At 48.0% G+C, this 14,939-nt stretch overlaps 1 protein-coding gene across 1 annotated transcript in view; it reads right to left on the reverse strand.

The window, feature by feature from the left end:
* COL6A3 (collagen type VI alpha 3 chain) overlaps positions 1-14,939 on the reverse strand; it is a 57,941-nt gene that overhangs the window by 13,669 nt on the left and 29,333 nt on the right. Inside the window, exons 9-33 of the mRNA XM_071434274.1 lie at positions 14,065-14,667; positions 13,069-13,671; positions 11,060-11,406; positions 10,506-10,584; positions 10,024-10,169; positions 8,718-8,810; positions 8,264-8,317; positions 7,267-7,338; positions 6,350-6,376; positions 6,188-6,232; positions 6,029-6,082; positions 5,801-5,863; positions 5,329-5,394; positions 4,595-4,648; positions 3,801-3,836; positions 3,224-3,286; positions 2,881-2,943; positions 2,124-2,186; positions 1,609-1,671; positions 1,372-1,422; positions 1,214-1,249; positions 1,055-1,117; positions 857-919; positions 185-217; positions 57-93 (exon numbers count right to left, since the gene is read on the reverse strand). Coding sequence (XP_071290375.1) covers positions 57-93; positions 185-217; positions 857-919; positions 1,055-1,117; positions 1,214-1,249; positions 1,372-1,422; positions 1,609-1,671; positions 2,124-2,186; positions 2,881-2,943; positions 3,224-3,286; positions 3,801-3,836; positions 4,595-4,648; positions 5,329-5,394; positions 5,801-5,863; positions 6,029-6,082; positions 6,188-6,232; positions 6,350-6,376; positions 7,267-7,338; positions 8,264-8,317; positions 8,718-8,810; positions 10,024-10,169; positions 10,506-10,584; positions 11,060-11,406; positions 13,069-13,671; positions 14,065-14,667 — 2,877 coding nt within the window. The remainder of the gene's footprint in view (positions 1-56; positions 94-184; positions 218-856; positions 920-1,054; positions 1,118-1,213; positions 1,250-1,371; positions 1,423-1,608; positions 1,672-2,123; positions 2,187-2,880; positions 2,944-3,223; positions 3,287-3,800; positions 3,837-4,594; positions 4,649-5,328; positions 5,395-5,800; positions 5,864-6,028; positions 6,083-6,187; positions 6,233-6,349; positions 6,377-7,266; positions 7,339-8,263; positions 8,318-8,717; positions 8,811-10,023; positions 10,170-10,505; positions 10,585-11,059; positions 11,407-13,068; positions 13,672-14,064; positions 14,668-14,939) is intronic.

Below are 14,939 nucleotides of genomic sequence, written 5' to 3' on the forward strand. Positions count from 1 at the left end.
GATGGGCAAATAAGGGTAGAGAGAGGGGCTTAGCAAGGCACTGAGGAGGTACTCACGGCATTTGTCTTTGATGTTCCGCACCAGCGCGCATTGCTTTAGGAAATAAAGAAAGGGGGGAGAGAAATATGTCACACAGCCAACCCAGGAGTGTTCCAAAACAAGAGAGAAATTGTGCCACACTTACATCTCTGGATTCTCCTTTCTCGCCTTTAAGGCCCTGTTTCAAAGAATGAAGAGAAGTTGAGTGCAAAGTGTATCTCCAGGGTGCTTTATGAAACCTGTCAGAATAACTACTGAGCCATGGGAAAATCTGTCTGTTTTCAGCTGTGTTTCCAGCAGCAGAGTGCAGGGCTCTTCTGTGTGAGGAGTGAACCTAGCTGAGGCCAAACCCAAAAGGGAGGTTGGAACTAGATGGTCTTTAAGGTCCCTCCCAACCCAGACCATTCTATGAGTTATGATGCTCCAGGTTCACATGCAAAGCAAGCACAGCCACCTTGGCCTTTCTAGGGAGCCTTGTGCCAGCCAGATTTGGTCATGCCCCCTATCCTGACTGGGGTGGTGAATGATAAAGAGATGAAAATCTCCTAGAAGGAATTTTAAGGGGCGTATTGACATGGGGAATTCCTAATGCCTGGTAAGAGCATGTCCCTTGAGTTTTTCCTTTGGTTTGAGGAAGGGTAAATTATGGTCAGTGATAAATAGCTGCTTAAAAAGTTATAGAGACACATCCAAGACAAATAAAGAGGGATTTCCCCAACTTGAAATCAGCAGGAGACAGTGATGGACTTATTTTTGAACCCCTGGAACCCACAGGGACCATTATATGAAGCCAATCAGCAATGCAATGAACACTTACAGATGGCCCAGGGTATCCAATCTCTCCTTTCTGACCAGGTGTCCCAGGTACTCCTGCATCTCCCTAAAAAGAGAAAGCAGAGAAATCCCCTCCATGAACATCTGCAGGAGGACTCCCAGGAGCACTTGGAGGAAAAGATGTGTCCATCTTTCAGGGCTTTCATGCAGAAGGGAAAATTTGTACCATGGTCCAACTTACTCTGCGGCCTCTGTTTCCTTTGGGGCCAGGGCCTCCAGCAACACCACGGTCACCAGGTCCACCCTAGGAGGGGAAAACAACAAACAGCAGCTCTAAACCTGCAGAGGCCCATGGAAAATTGCTTGAAAAATAAATGCACAGCTCATGGGCTGCACCCACCTTTGGCCCTGCGTAACCTATGAAGCCACGTTCTCCCTGAAACAACAGAAAGGTTAATTTGGATATGTTCTAGAAAATTCCCTCATCCATCTGTGCTGGAGATATTGGCTGCTCCCTTGTGCTTGTTGAGGAGGGGAGAATGCTGAGCATACACCTACCTTCCTGCCTTTAGGACCTGGGCCACCAATTCCATCTCGTCCATCATCACCCTAAAATTGGAAAGCCAGAGTCATTAATATATAAATGATATGTGATATGTAAACAACTTAAACCCTACAGGTCCAGCAGCACCAATAGAAAGAACCCACTGAAGCCACAGGGCTTTGTGAAACTCTTAAATGTTCCTTGAAGTTCCTAAAGTGTCCTTAGAGGTGGGAGGGCATGGCCACACTCACCATCTCTCCTCTCGGGCCTGGCTGTCCGTTCGGCCCTTTGGGTCCAGGGTTTCCAGGCTCACCCTAAAAGGAGGAGCATCTGTTAAAGGATGTGCTGAAACTCCAGGCTGCTCTGAGCCTCCCCCACCCCATCAACACCGGTTTGCTCTCACAGAGCAGTCTGCAGCCCTCCTTGTGGCAGAAAGGCATGACTGGACCTACACAGCCCAAAATGCTGCCACGTGCATGCTCTTTACTGGGACCTTTGGTGATTTCAGGAAAGGTAAAACCTTCCTACATGGGCATTTTCTGAGAATCTGCCCAGGAAAGTTGATTGGGAATCTCACTTTCTCAGTTACTTTTGCCTTTCTGTTCACTGAAATGGGAGCCTAATGAAACAATGAGTACAAGCTTGCTTCTGCCCACACAGTGCATGCCCAAGAGGTTCATCTCATGTGTTTCTTTAAGCCCATACAAAATCCAGCAGCTTTTCAATCCAGCTTTAGTTGCTGGTGCCAGTGCTCCTGAAGGCATACCTTCCTTCCCAGGGGACCAATCCTGCCACGTTCTCCTGGGGGTCCTGGAGGTCCACTCCCAGCCTGGAATGGAAATGGGGAGAGAGAGGCATGTTGGCAATGTTCAAGGAAACTCAGGTGCCTGGAACTGGGGAACTGGATGACCATAGAAATCATGTACTGACTACTAGGGCTGGTGTCTCTCAAAACACTTCAGGAAATTCAGAAGTCTCCCTCATGTTTGGGAGGAGCTGGAGGTCCAGCTCAGTTCAATGCAAATGCCAGCAGCAATTTATATTGTCCTTAAGAGAACACCCACAGGAAAACAGGAGGGGGAAAAGCATGCTGGGGATGGGGAAATGCAATGTGGCTTTGTGTCAAAGGATGTGGCTGAGGAATACAGCAGGAGGGAGAAATAAATACATGGGGTGGCCCCTGCAGGCCTATGAGATGGTCATGCTCTGGCTTCAGAGGATGAAACATCACAGAGGTGCCCCACCAGTCACTCAAAGATCCTCTTTAACTAAAATTGCAATAATGGACCAAACTCTGAAGTCCTGACCCCTCTGTGGTTGCTTTTAGCTCTTTCTCTTCTGTAACTCTTCATCAAGAAGTCCTAAGCATAAGTTGAGAGGAGAATCATGCTGGAAGACAGTGTTAAAAGAGATTGGAGCAGAGCTGGAGCCCTAGGAGAGGGGAATGTGAAGACACATTGGACTCTTGTTAGTTCAACAACAGCATAGTTGGGCCAATGTCTGGGAAGCCGCAGAAGGATTACCCTGGGTCCAGGGACACCCTGCTCTCCTCTGATGCCTGGTGTGCCAACCTGGCCAGGGGGACCCTGTGTGGGAAGAAAAGAGAGGCTGTCAGCACCCATGGGCAGAAACACACCAAGATCCAAGGGGGAGCAAATTCTGCAGTGTCTGGGGGATGCTCTGCAAACATATCACACCTTGGCTGGTGTGAACACAGTGGCAGGCAGGACATCCAGGCCACAGCACACCCAAAAACACCCAAATCCCAACAGTCTTTGTGGATGAGACTCTCTGGGGAAGTGGCTGTGATGAAGTAACAGCCAGCATCATGAGGCAAGGCCTTCCCTCTGCTGTGCACTCACTGACCTGTGGCCCTCGCATGCCTTGTTCTCCAGCTGGCCCTGGCTGACCAGGAGAGCCCTTGGTGCCCTGCAAGTATAAAACAGCACAGTGCATGTTAGATGTGGTCAGCACCATGGGAAAGGAAAGGGGAGATCAGGATATCCACAGCTGCACAAAGAGCAGGGAAGAACAGATTTTCAGTTGGGCTTTTTCCTTGTTTGGTTTTTTTTTTCCCAAGATATGGTGATTGCAGATAATAAGCACAGTGATGGTGGGGGCAATTTGCCTCCTGCAGTCAATGGCCATCAACCATCATGCCTGGGCCCTGTTACACTGCTCCAGCAGCACACAGGGACAAAACATGGATGGGGACCAGGGAATGCTGTGAGAGACAGGCAGGACACTTGGTTCTGCATGAGTCCAGCAAGGACTACACAGGGAGATGAGCCTGAGGAAGAGTTGGGAAATTTGAAGGAGAGAGGAGGCAGAGAGGAAAGAGCAAAGCCTGCATGTGCCTTCTCTTGGCACATCCCTCTGGGTGCTGAGGCTGCCTGGCCCGTGGTGTGGCAGGAGCCCCATGTGTTGTCCCATCACCACCTACCTTTACTCCTATGGGTCCCCTTCGTCCTGCCATGCCCTGCAAAGGAAGGAACAATGAGGCTTGTTGATCTAATATGTAAACACACCTTACCCTAATGCTTTTAGATCAATGCTTCTTATCAATGCTTCTTTTATAGTCCAAAAATTACATTTGGCTGTTTTAAACTACTGGAGGGAAAGGGAGGGAAATTCACGTGGTCAGATCTCTTAAATCAGACTTGGGCATGTTTTCTCCCTCCTCACATCTCCCACATAGGTGAGCTGCTCCCTCAAGCATGTCAGAAGTGTGTCACCCTACATGGGACAGGAGGGACACGCAGCAGGGAACACATCCCAGACATCCCTGCTCCAGCTTGATTTTTGCCTTTCCAAAACCAGCAGCCAAAAGCAGATGCATATCATGGAATCACAGACTGGTTTAGATTGGATGGGACCTTCAGGACCATCTAATTCCAACCTCCTGCCATGGGCAAGGACACCTTCCATCAGACCAGGTTGTTCCAAGCACCATCCAACCTCGCCTTTTATATAAATCGTTGTAACTCCACTAATCCGAGCACTGAGTTATTTGCGTAGGAATAAATTCAACTTTTATAGTCTCTACAACAAGCCAGGAAGCCAGGAGGCATTTTCCTTTTGAGATTTTTTTTTTCTTATTTTTGGGGTGGTTTGTTGGGTTTTGAAGTTGAATTCCTGATGCTTGTGAAACAAAATAGATGGAAAGGAAGGAGAGGAAAAGTTATGGTCAATCTAAGCTTGGGCCTTGCTGACTGATGGTCTGGGAACTCAACTCACCCTCCTTCCCACTTCACCGTCCTGGCCCTCCAGCCCTGCCGGTCCAGGATCTCCCTAAGGGAAAAACAAAACTCAAGTGAGAGCCCTGAGATAAGCAGGCACTGGAAAAACAGATTCACTTCTCAGAAAATGGCTCCTTTCATGCTTTCACACAAGTTAAAAGTCCTGCCTTTGGTGGGAATCCTTCTAACAACTCAGAGACTTTCCATCAAGTTTCTGAGCCAACAGAAGTCAACATTCCTATTCTTTGGGAAATGCCTTCTGACAAATTAAGTGCATTTTTTATTGTGAGCTGATGTGAAAACAGATGGGTTTTGAAATCTTCCAAGGAGCATGTGGGGGTTTTATTCTTGCAAAGGTTTCAGGTGAATCAGGAGGTTTAGATTTGGTGTAATCTAATCAGTTCTCTGCTTTTGTATATGACCTATGAGAACATCCAAAGGTAATTTCCAAGTTCTTTTCAGAGGCAATATCCCAAAAAGGCATTGTAAAATAATAAAAAAAAAATTAAAAGGTGCTTTTTACACAAAACATCTTCTAAACTGACATCTTCCCAGAGAAAGTTTTGGTTGCAAACCAACAACATTTTCTAGTGGAAAAAAATATTCCATCTGACAAGGCATGGTGAGTTTAAGGAACTTGCATCTTTTTGGCAGCATCCTTTTTTCTCCCATTCTCTGGCCCATTCTGTTGTAAAAACCAAAAAACAACATAAGACAATAAAGAAATTTTACCATTGGTCCAATTTCACCCTTTTGTCCTCTGGGGCCCCGTTGAGTATTATCAGCTCCTGAATCTCCCTGAAAGCAACAGAGCAATGAGAAACATCTGTGTAAGTGGGACATGAAAATCAAATCTCATAAACTGAGAGAGCTCTCAGCTAGAGCTGAGAACTAACTTTTCTCTTTTTTTTTTCCCTTTTTTTGATTGAAATAGATGAAGTATTGCTGGTGTTTTCAGACAGAAACAGCTTATCAAGTGGGCAGTAATACTGAAGAAGACAAGGAAGGGGAATTTTAATATGGTGAAGCAGTGATTGATGGGTTGGTATCACGTGGTACCCACGTGTCAGCTCTGAGTCCTTGCTCTGTCATGGGGTCTGCCACTGTCAAACAGCATTTAATAAGCCAGAGCCACCCTCTCTGATGACCCCAGGATCAGTGGAAAGTGGGTGGAAAATCAAGAAGATGCCATAGCAGTATTTACCGGATCTCCACGGAGCCCACGGTCGCCTCGCTCCCCTCGTTCACCCTTGACTCCCTTATCTCCCTGTGGGGAGAGATGGAGAGTTAGGAAGAGCAGCTCTTGCTTGTTGAAAGCATCTCTGCCCAGCCCTCAGCCCTGAGGGGAGCATGATGGCTCTCCACTCTCCCCTGGCCCAAATCCACCTCTACACCATCATTTAGCCCCACTGTAAAAGAGATTAAAGCCTACCCTCCTGCCAGAATATCCCTTCTCTCCAGAGGAGCCAGGCAAACCCTTGTCTCCCTAAAAAAAAGAAAAATATTTCAGAATATTTGCCACTTCCAGGGCTTTTTAGACACTTCACTGAAGCATCAAGTCATTAAGAGAAAAACAATTAAAATTACTGACCTCTTCTCCATCAATGCCATCCAGACCCATTTCTCCCAGTTCACCCTGTGGAAGGGAGGCAAGGGGCAAATGCTCACTGAGAAGAAGGGGAGATGGGGAGGGGGATACTGATGTGCCACACACTCATGCTCACTGCTGTGGCATGAGGAAATAGCTCCCTACCTTCTCTCCTGGGAATCCCCGAGAACCCTAAGGAGATAGAAAAGAGAGTTACTCCACTTTTGTTCAGCTCACTGCCATAGGGAGCAGTGGAGAAGGAGGGCTGGGCTTGGTGGCAGACCCAGAGCCATGACCAGGACAGGACTTTCCCTAATTTCTCTTATATCGGTGTTTGTCTTCAGCTGCCTCCCCAACACTTGTGCCAAGAGAAAATATGTGAGGCATGGGGGTTAATCCAGCTGATCCAATAAAATATCTCACTCCTCAGCCACAACTCTTCCTTCACTGACTTTTGTTTCTTCCTGCACCCATTTTTATGTTAATCCAGAGCCAGCCTTAGTGCCTTTGTCCAAGGCTGAACAGATTTTTAATGAAACTCAGTATCTCAGCTAATAGGCTTGGTTCATGCATTCCTCTTCTCCCTGCCAGAGGATCATGTGGTCAGAGCAAATGGTAGGAAACATCCCCTTAATTTCACTACTTCCCATAAACATTATATGTTTCACCACCTTTTCTGGCTTGGCGTGCAGCTGCTGTCCTGGAGCATTAGCTCAAGGTTCCTCTTTAAAGCCTCAGCCATGGCTCACTTGTCTCCCTCTTCCCCAGCAGCAGAGTTCCACCCACTCACTGTCCCAGCCCTGTGCCAAGACACGCACATCCATCCCTTCCCAAACCTTTCCCCCAGAGCCAGACTGCAGAAGAGAGATCATCCTTGTCTGTGGACTGAGCCTGGGTCTCTGGGCTGCCTTTTTGCTCTTCACAGCAACACCAAAGCCACAACAGCCTCTGAAAGCCCTGGTGCCTGGCCAGGTGGACACAACCACTCAAGTGTGACCTCCTGAAGCAGCAGGAGTTACCCCTGGGGGACTCCCACCCCCTGGACTCTGGGTCTGCTCTTTGCAGGTTTGTTCCACACGTACCTTTGTTCCTCTGTGCCCGGGGCACCCCTGGAAACCTTGTGTCCCATTCACACCTGGAGGTCCACGCTCACCCTGGTGCACAGAGGGGAAAAAACAAGAGTCAGGAGTTGCCTGCTAAGCCTGTTTCTGTGGCTACCTGTCACAGGAGGTGGCTTGGAGGCACAGGAGCAGCAGGTTTTGCCTAGCCACCCCACCATCTCTACAACATTCCTCATGTAGAGACCAACTGCAAATCTTCATCATGGAGAGAGAAACATCCTTCCCAGTCCCTCAGCTGTGAAAGAGCTTTGTGAAACTTCTCTTTCAAAACTAAAATGACAAGATGAAGCCCTCAGAGCTGTGCACAGATGTCTAATCCCATCCTGACCTTCAAGCCCCAGGAAAGCATTGCCTGGCATGGGAGGTCTCACAGCAGCCTTTGGCCCCTGCCTGTGCTGTTGTAAAAGCCACGAGCTCTTTCAGCCCCTTGGCCTCAGCTTCAGCCCTTGGGAGTGATGTATGCAGGGATGTTTATTCCAGGGATGACGTGGGATTCATGCAGAGTTTGGATGAAGAATGCTAGTAAGAATTCATGGGATTCACGTTGTCTGCCGTGTGAGGGGTAGGAACATCACTCTTGGTTCCACTTTTGGACTAGCTCAAATCTTTCAGCTGCAGGTGGTGTGGATAACTTTGGCATAGGCTGCAGATTTGATGAACTTGAGGATTTTATTTGCTTTGGGGAATAGCACAGAGATGGGTCACATCAAATCATGGGAGTTATTCCCCCATCATCCTTCTCCAGCTCTCCAGAAGCTCCCTACTGACTTTCTCTCAGGAGAAGCTGGGACCAGCAACTCAGCATGTCAGGTGTGGGAAACTCAGAGTTCTGCTGTCTCTTCTAACCCACATCCACATTACCAGCAGTAAAAAAGTTTGGAGGCTTTTAATTTAGTGGAAACACCTCCAAACACTTGACTATGGTGAGGTCCCCATTGGAACAGGGGCAATCACTCACCGGTCCTCCTTCATCACCAGGGTAGCCTCCGTAGCCAAGATCCCCTGTGACACCCTAGAAGAAAACAAAACAAAATAATGAATTTCCTTCATAGTTCTGTGATTGATATTCAAGGTTTTCTTGGATAAGGACAAAGCAGATGCTTGGTCATATGTGTCAATGAGAGATATAATCTCCTTTTGATGTCCCTGAATTGTTCCACAGGACATTTCACCCTGTCTTTCCAGACATTTATCCCTGCCCTCTTGGATGTTTTGCAGCACTGAGGCTGTGGGGAAAGGGAAGAAGAGCAGCCCACAATTGCTCTGGATTTCCCAGGGTCAGTTTTCAAAGGGAGAGAGAGTAAATGGAGCTGATCTCCCCATTAACATCACCCACTGCAACTACACAACCTGCACGTCACCTCCAGGTTCCTGTGCACAGGGACCCCTCATCCACAGATGGAGTGACCTACCTTTGGTCCTATAGGGCCTGGCACACCTCTGTCCCCTCTCTGTCCTGAGCACTTGCAGGGGACCTTGCAGCATGTCCTCTCGGCAATGTTGTCCTGCAGGAAAAATGGGAAGTGAAAGCGTTAGAAACCTGCCAGAGCCCCAACACCTGATTTTGGACACCAGAGGGAAGGGTTTAAACAGAAACTGCGTGGGGCAGAGTGTGTGTAGTAGGACATCAGCCCCAGAGCCATGCCTGTCCCTGAAGAGAGAAATCCCATCTCCAAAGGAAAAAATCCAGGCTGTGGAGCAGGCCACAATAAAGTCACTGCAGTGAGCAGCTCACCAGCAACCCACAGGCTGAGAATGATTTGCAAGCACACAGTAAAGGAGAAAAAAAAAGGTTAAAAAGAATGATATGGACTCAGAGAAACCACAGCTTGGTTTTACATCATCCAACAGAAAAAAGGAGGGAAAAAAATCACTTTCTTTGCCAAGTACATTGCTGGCTGCAAACGTTTCCTGCCAGCTTTGCACATTTACATTTTGGAAGGATTTTTCTAGGCTGAATTACCTGGGGAGGGGCTGAAGACCAACTCTTATCCCAAAAACCAAGGCTCACTCACAAGTGACTGCACTTTGATTTGTGGGGTAGGGCCCAGCAAGGTTACCACAGGGACCAATGGTTGAGCCCAATCTTATTAAATCTACTGGAAAATGAGCTCAATCATGCTGGTAGCAGCTGAGGAGTTGGGAGGAACTGGACATACTGAGGCTGACAGCAAATTAACCCAACACTCGAGAGAGACTATGCATTGGGAAAGAAGTAAACCTATGAAGAAAAAAGAATCATGGAATGGGTTAGGTTGGAAGGGACTTTAAAGGGTCACTCCTACATTTGTTAAAAGCATGTCTAAAATACAGGCAGTGCATGAGATCAGGGAAAGAAACCTCGAAAGCAATGCTTCTACAAGAGGTTTAGCACTGACCAGGCACGACAGGGCATTACTGTAAGGCTAAAAAAAACAACAGTGTAAACACAGGCAGAGGGCGGGTTTTTGGCACTGCAGCTTTTGATGGCATCTGATCCCATCCCATTTGACCTAAAGCCTTGGCTGGAGGAGGGTTTCTTCAGGAGTGGGAAGAGACTGTGATCTGCTCTGAACTTTGTTTGCTGTGGCATCTGTGAAAAGAGCTGACGTGAGGCAGGGAGGGGAGAGGAGCAGAGCCAAGAGGGTGTAATCCAGCCACGGCTCAGCCCCACAGGACATCCAGCCGTGGGCTTTCCTCCAGCATTACAAGGCAGCACTGCCTGTGCAAGTTACTTACAAGCTGCTCTGCCAGCTCAAAATCCAAGTCCAGCAGATTAACTCTGAGTGGCCTGTTGTAGGTGAAGCCACGGCCAAACTCCAGCTGCATCACTCTGTCAAAGTTGGTCACTCGGTCCAGCCCGACGAAGATGAGAGCGTTGACTCCTGGCAGGGAAAAGCAGAGGGGACTTTGTGATGGGGAGAGATGCTAACCATGTGTTATCACCCTCCCCTGTGATAACACATCTACATCTTTGATTTCTCCTTTTCAATAGAGAACAAGCATCTTCAGACACATCCAGTGTAAGTCGCCCACATGTTTAGGTGGCAGCAGGCAGCTAAAACATCACAGGAAGGCAGTGAAGAACAGCAAGTGCATGTAGAACTCACAAAATCCTTAGCTCTTACTATCAAAAGCAGATGGATTTAGGAGAATGGTGGTAAAATTGCCTACATGTTAACATGGACTATAATTACTTCCAGGAAGAGCAAAAACATTACCTTCTAAGCGTAAAGTAGACGAAGCAGCCTCCAGCTGACTTATTGGCTCATCTACACCATCAGTAAAATGGATTATGACCTGAGAAAGAAACAAATTTCTGTCAGGACTCAGAATACTTCAGGTGTGAAAAACAATCTGTGTGCAACCTGAAGGGCCTTTTCCAATGCTTCATATGAGAGAAGGTGAGGGGACTTCTACACCTTTTCCAGGCCATGAAGCTCTGCATTCCTGCACCAGGTTCCTGTACCTTCCTGTTCCTGTACATCATGCAGGTGTTGCTAGAGAACAACACAGGAAATATCTGGAGAGCAATAATTTGCAGCTAAGCAGTGATTATGGGAACTGGCTGCAGTGATGCCCATCAATTGTCAGGACCTTGACAATGCAGGGGGAGTGCAGCAAACAAGCAGGGTTTAAGTGACTAAATTGATGGTGAATAAATTAATTTATTTTTTAAAATTATTATTAATTTAGAGTTTCTTTACCAACTAAAGGACACCAGAAGCCAGCTTTGCTGTCCAGTACCACCCCAGAGGCCGTGGCCCTGACTCACCTTGGTGCTGCCAGAGGGTGAGGACCGGAATTTGCTCAGGTAGGACCTCAGTGTGTCTGCCCTGAGGTAGTAGGGCCCGCGGGTCCGCATGTCCAGGAACCTCTCCAAGAGCTCGGGACGGTACTCGGAGAAATCCAGCCCCTCCACGGGTCCCCCCTGGGCCTGGGCCATGATGGCCACCCTGACATTGGGTGCCTGGTTGCCAGTGCAGCTGATCTTCTGCATCTGTGTTATCCTGTTCAGCACAGACTCCACTCTGGACTCCAGGGCTCGCTGGGAAGTGAAGATGTTCTGGCCGGGCCCAACATCACTGACATCAAAGCCAATTATCACTTCTAAGTCACAGTCTGAGAGGGGAATGAAGATAGAGAAAAGAGCATCATGGAGCAATGCAATGATTTGTTTTCAATTTCTAATTACTCTTTTAGTAGTTAATGAAGACACTGCAACAAGAACTGACACCACTTGCTGCACAAGTGCCTCCTGTATCCTTTCACCGTAGCAGTGATAACCTGGGAAAACTTGCGTTTTATTAATTTTTTTTTTTTTTAATTTTAGCACTGGGACAAGCTGCCTAAACCAAGTCCAAGAGAAATTTGCGTTTTCATCAGGCAGCTAAGACTGCTTCTCTCTCTCTCCAGCACATGGAAACCTGTCAGTACTTGTACAGTGTGCACCTTCTGCCTGTGCTGGAAGTGACACTCAGAAAATAACAGGGAGTTGTTTGGATTCTCTTTGTTATTAGCCACACTGCCTGGTTAATGTCTTAACCACACTTGGGATAAGTTAATACCACCAGCAGTGGTTTGCTTTTCCCAGCACTCAGTTTTTCTTCTCAGCTGCAGCTGCTGCTCAGCTCAGGGCTGTTGTGCCTATCTTTCCACTTCTCCAGAGGTTTAGGAGACGCCTCTGCTTAAAGTCAGATGGCTGAGCCATGTTCAACTGGGAGTGCTGGTAGTAGGACTAGCTGTAATGTAGTAAGTAAAACCAGCTGCTGGGAGCCTGATCCGACAGCAATACCATCTCACTTACTCACCACAATTCCCCTGCTTGGCTTCTGAAGTAGCCAAATCATGGGATTCCTTCTTAAGGCAATTTTACTTTGAACTACAACCACTCATGCCCTGGTTTTTCCTCATATACCTGTCATGAGATCAGGTGGGCATCCTGGATGATCTGGCAAGGGAAATTCCTTGTTTTTCCCCTCCATTTTCTAAAAGGGTTACAAGAGAGCTGGACATAGGCTTTGGACAAGATCCTGGAGTGACAGCAGGGGAAATGGCTTCCCACTGCCAGAGGGCAGGGTTAGATGGGATATTGGGAAGAAATTATTCCATATCAGGGTGGGCAGGCCCTGGCAGTGGTTGCCCAGAGAAGCTGTGGCAGCCCCATCCCCGGAAGTGCTCAAAGCCAGGTTGGACAGGGCTTGGAATAATCTGGGATAGTGGAAGGTGTTTCATGGCAGGGAAGCTGGAACAAGATGGTATTTGGGGTGCCCTCCTACTCAAACTATACTAGAATTCTATGATTCTGTGATTTCCAGCGTACCATGTATGCCTGGATAGCCAAAAATGTCAATTATATTGTCATAGACACAAGGAGGGGAAACAAGGGCCATCACTTTTCATTTTGGCAAGAAGCAAGTTGGTCTGTCAAGACGATACTGGTACCATGTCCCTGTGAGAAAGTACAAAGTGGGATTTAGTCCAAAGGCTAAATGTGGTGGTAGGAGGCCAGTGATTTAGTGCCTGGCTGTCACATCTGAAATGAGTTCCACCACGGTGGCACCTCTGTGGTGGTGTTACTCCAGTCATTCACAGGCTGAATGCCATGGACAGGCAGCTCTTCTACCAAAAGTTTGCAGCCTCCATCAGATTCCTGGAGGAGAAATGAGCCCATCCTGCACCTCAGGCCATAGGCAAAGCACTACAGCAGGACAGACAAGTCCATCAAAACACACTGGGCATTAAAAGCCACCCCTGAGAATGTCATGAAGGGATTGTCCTTACCTCTGGTCACATCTGTTGTTCCTGGGCACAATCTCTCCTCCATGGCAGCTTCCAGCGTGACCAGGACCTGCTCATTCAGCTCTGACAGCTCCTGGGCTGTGGCTGCTCTGAAACTCGTGGCGCTCTCACTGGCCACCAGGCTGACTTCCTTCAGGTCGATGTTCCTCACTCCGACTGCGAACACCTTGACGCCTTTCTGCGTGATTTCCAAGGAGGCCCTCGGCGCATCATCCGTGGACTTCCCACCCATGACGATGAAGGCGATCTGGGGCACCCTCTGGTCAATCCTGCTGCCAGCCTCCTTCACAAAGTGCCTCTCCTGGATGTGCTTGATGGCCGCGCCGGTGTTCGCCACTCGCCCGCCTTTGTAGATGACTTTGTTGATAGCGTCTAAAATCTGAGCTTTGGTGGAGTGGTCCTTGAGGAAAAACTCATCAGTGACATCCGAGTTGTACTGGGCCAGCCCTACCTGGATAGAGTCCCCATCCCTGTAAATGGCATCCACCACAGAGTAGACAAACTGGAGGACTTCTTGGAAGTTATCTCTCCCCAGATTGATGGAGCCATCCAGCAAAAACACAATGTCGGCCTGCTTTTTGCCTCCTGAAAAGATTACAAAGAAAACACAGTTGTTAGTTATTGTTTGCAGCATCTATAACATTTAAGCTGCTCAAGGCTTCGTGAAGTAGCACTTTGCAAATGAAATTTCTCTCTCCATTCTACCATTTTAATTTCATTGACCCTTGGCAGGATTTTACATCCATACAAGGAAATTTTTGTGTAAGATTTCATACAGCATTACTTCTGATAGTCACCCTCATCTCCTTTCAGATTTAATTATATTCTTTCCTAACTCAACAACTTCAAAGAGTTCTTTTAATCGATGCAACTAGAGGTTTGAGAATCAAAAGGTGTTATTACAGCATCAGTTTTACTTTATACAAATACCATCTGTACTCTGTTCAGAAAAGTCTCCAGGATGAATAGCAGCCTTACCAGGTAGGATTGGTCCAGGTGAGTCTGTTGTAGGTATCGGGAGCTCATCTAGAATGTTCTGCACCCTCTTTTCTAAGGTTGAGAGCCCCGTGAAGTCCTGCACCACAAGCACGCGCCCGGGATCGTTGGTAATGACCTGCAGCTGGTCCCTGTCCACGTTCCTGGCTCCGACACCCAGAGGTTTGATGCTTGTGGAAGTGATCACTCTGGCAGGTCTGTCCACGTCATCCTGGGACCGGTCTCCAAGGATGACCACCAGGTGCTGGGGCACTCCATCTTCTATCCTGCTTCCCGCAGACTTGATGAAGTAGTTCTTCACCACGAAGTCCAGGGCTTTGCCAGCGTTCAGGGGGGACCCACCTCTAAGCCTCAAGCGGCGGATGGCTTCCAGGACGGCATTTTTGGACTTGTGGGTCTTCAAGTAGAACTCGGGGAAGACGCCATTGCTGAACTGCACCACCCCGATCCGCACTTTGTTCGGCCCCACTTCCAGCTGCTGGACAATTCTGCTGATGAAATCCCGAATGTGAGCGAGCCCATCCGGCCGGACACTGTCAGAGCTGTCAATGAGGAAGACTATGTCCTTTTCATCTCCAGAAACATCTGCGGGGAGGTGAGAAAAGAGGAAATTATTGGCGTGCCAAGCCTTTGCTTAAGCTTTGCTGGAGGATTTCTGTGTGATCTGCTGTCATGTGAGGTAGAACCATGTGGCATATTTTGGCCAACTTTAGGCACAGTGGTTCGGGGGGCCTCTCCAAAAGGGCCTGTGTGCAAGTGGGAATGTGTGTCTGCCTAGAATTTGAAGCATGAATTACTCACAGCCTTATGTGTTTCATTTATTAGTACTCTTCTCTGGATTTGTCAATGTTTCCAGC

This window comes from Agelaius tricolor, unplaced genomic scaffold (genome assembly GCF_023055355.1).
Source record: "Agelaius tricolor isolate 1412-34295 unplaced genomic scaffold, bAgeTri1.0.p SCAF_10, whole genome shotgun sequence".
Taxonomy (NCBI): domain Eukaryota; kingdom Metazoa; phylum Chordata; class Aves; order Passeriformes; family Icteridae; genus Agelaius; species Agelaius tricolor.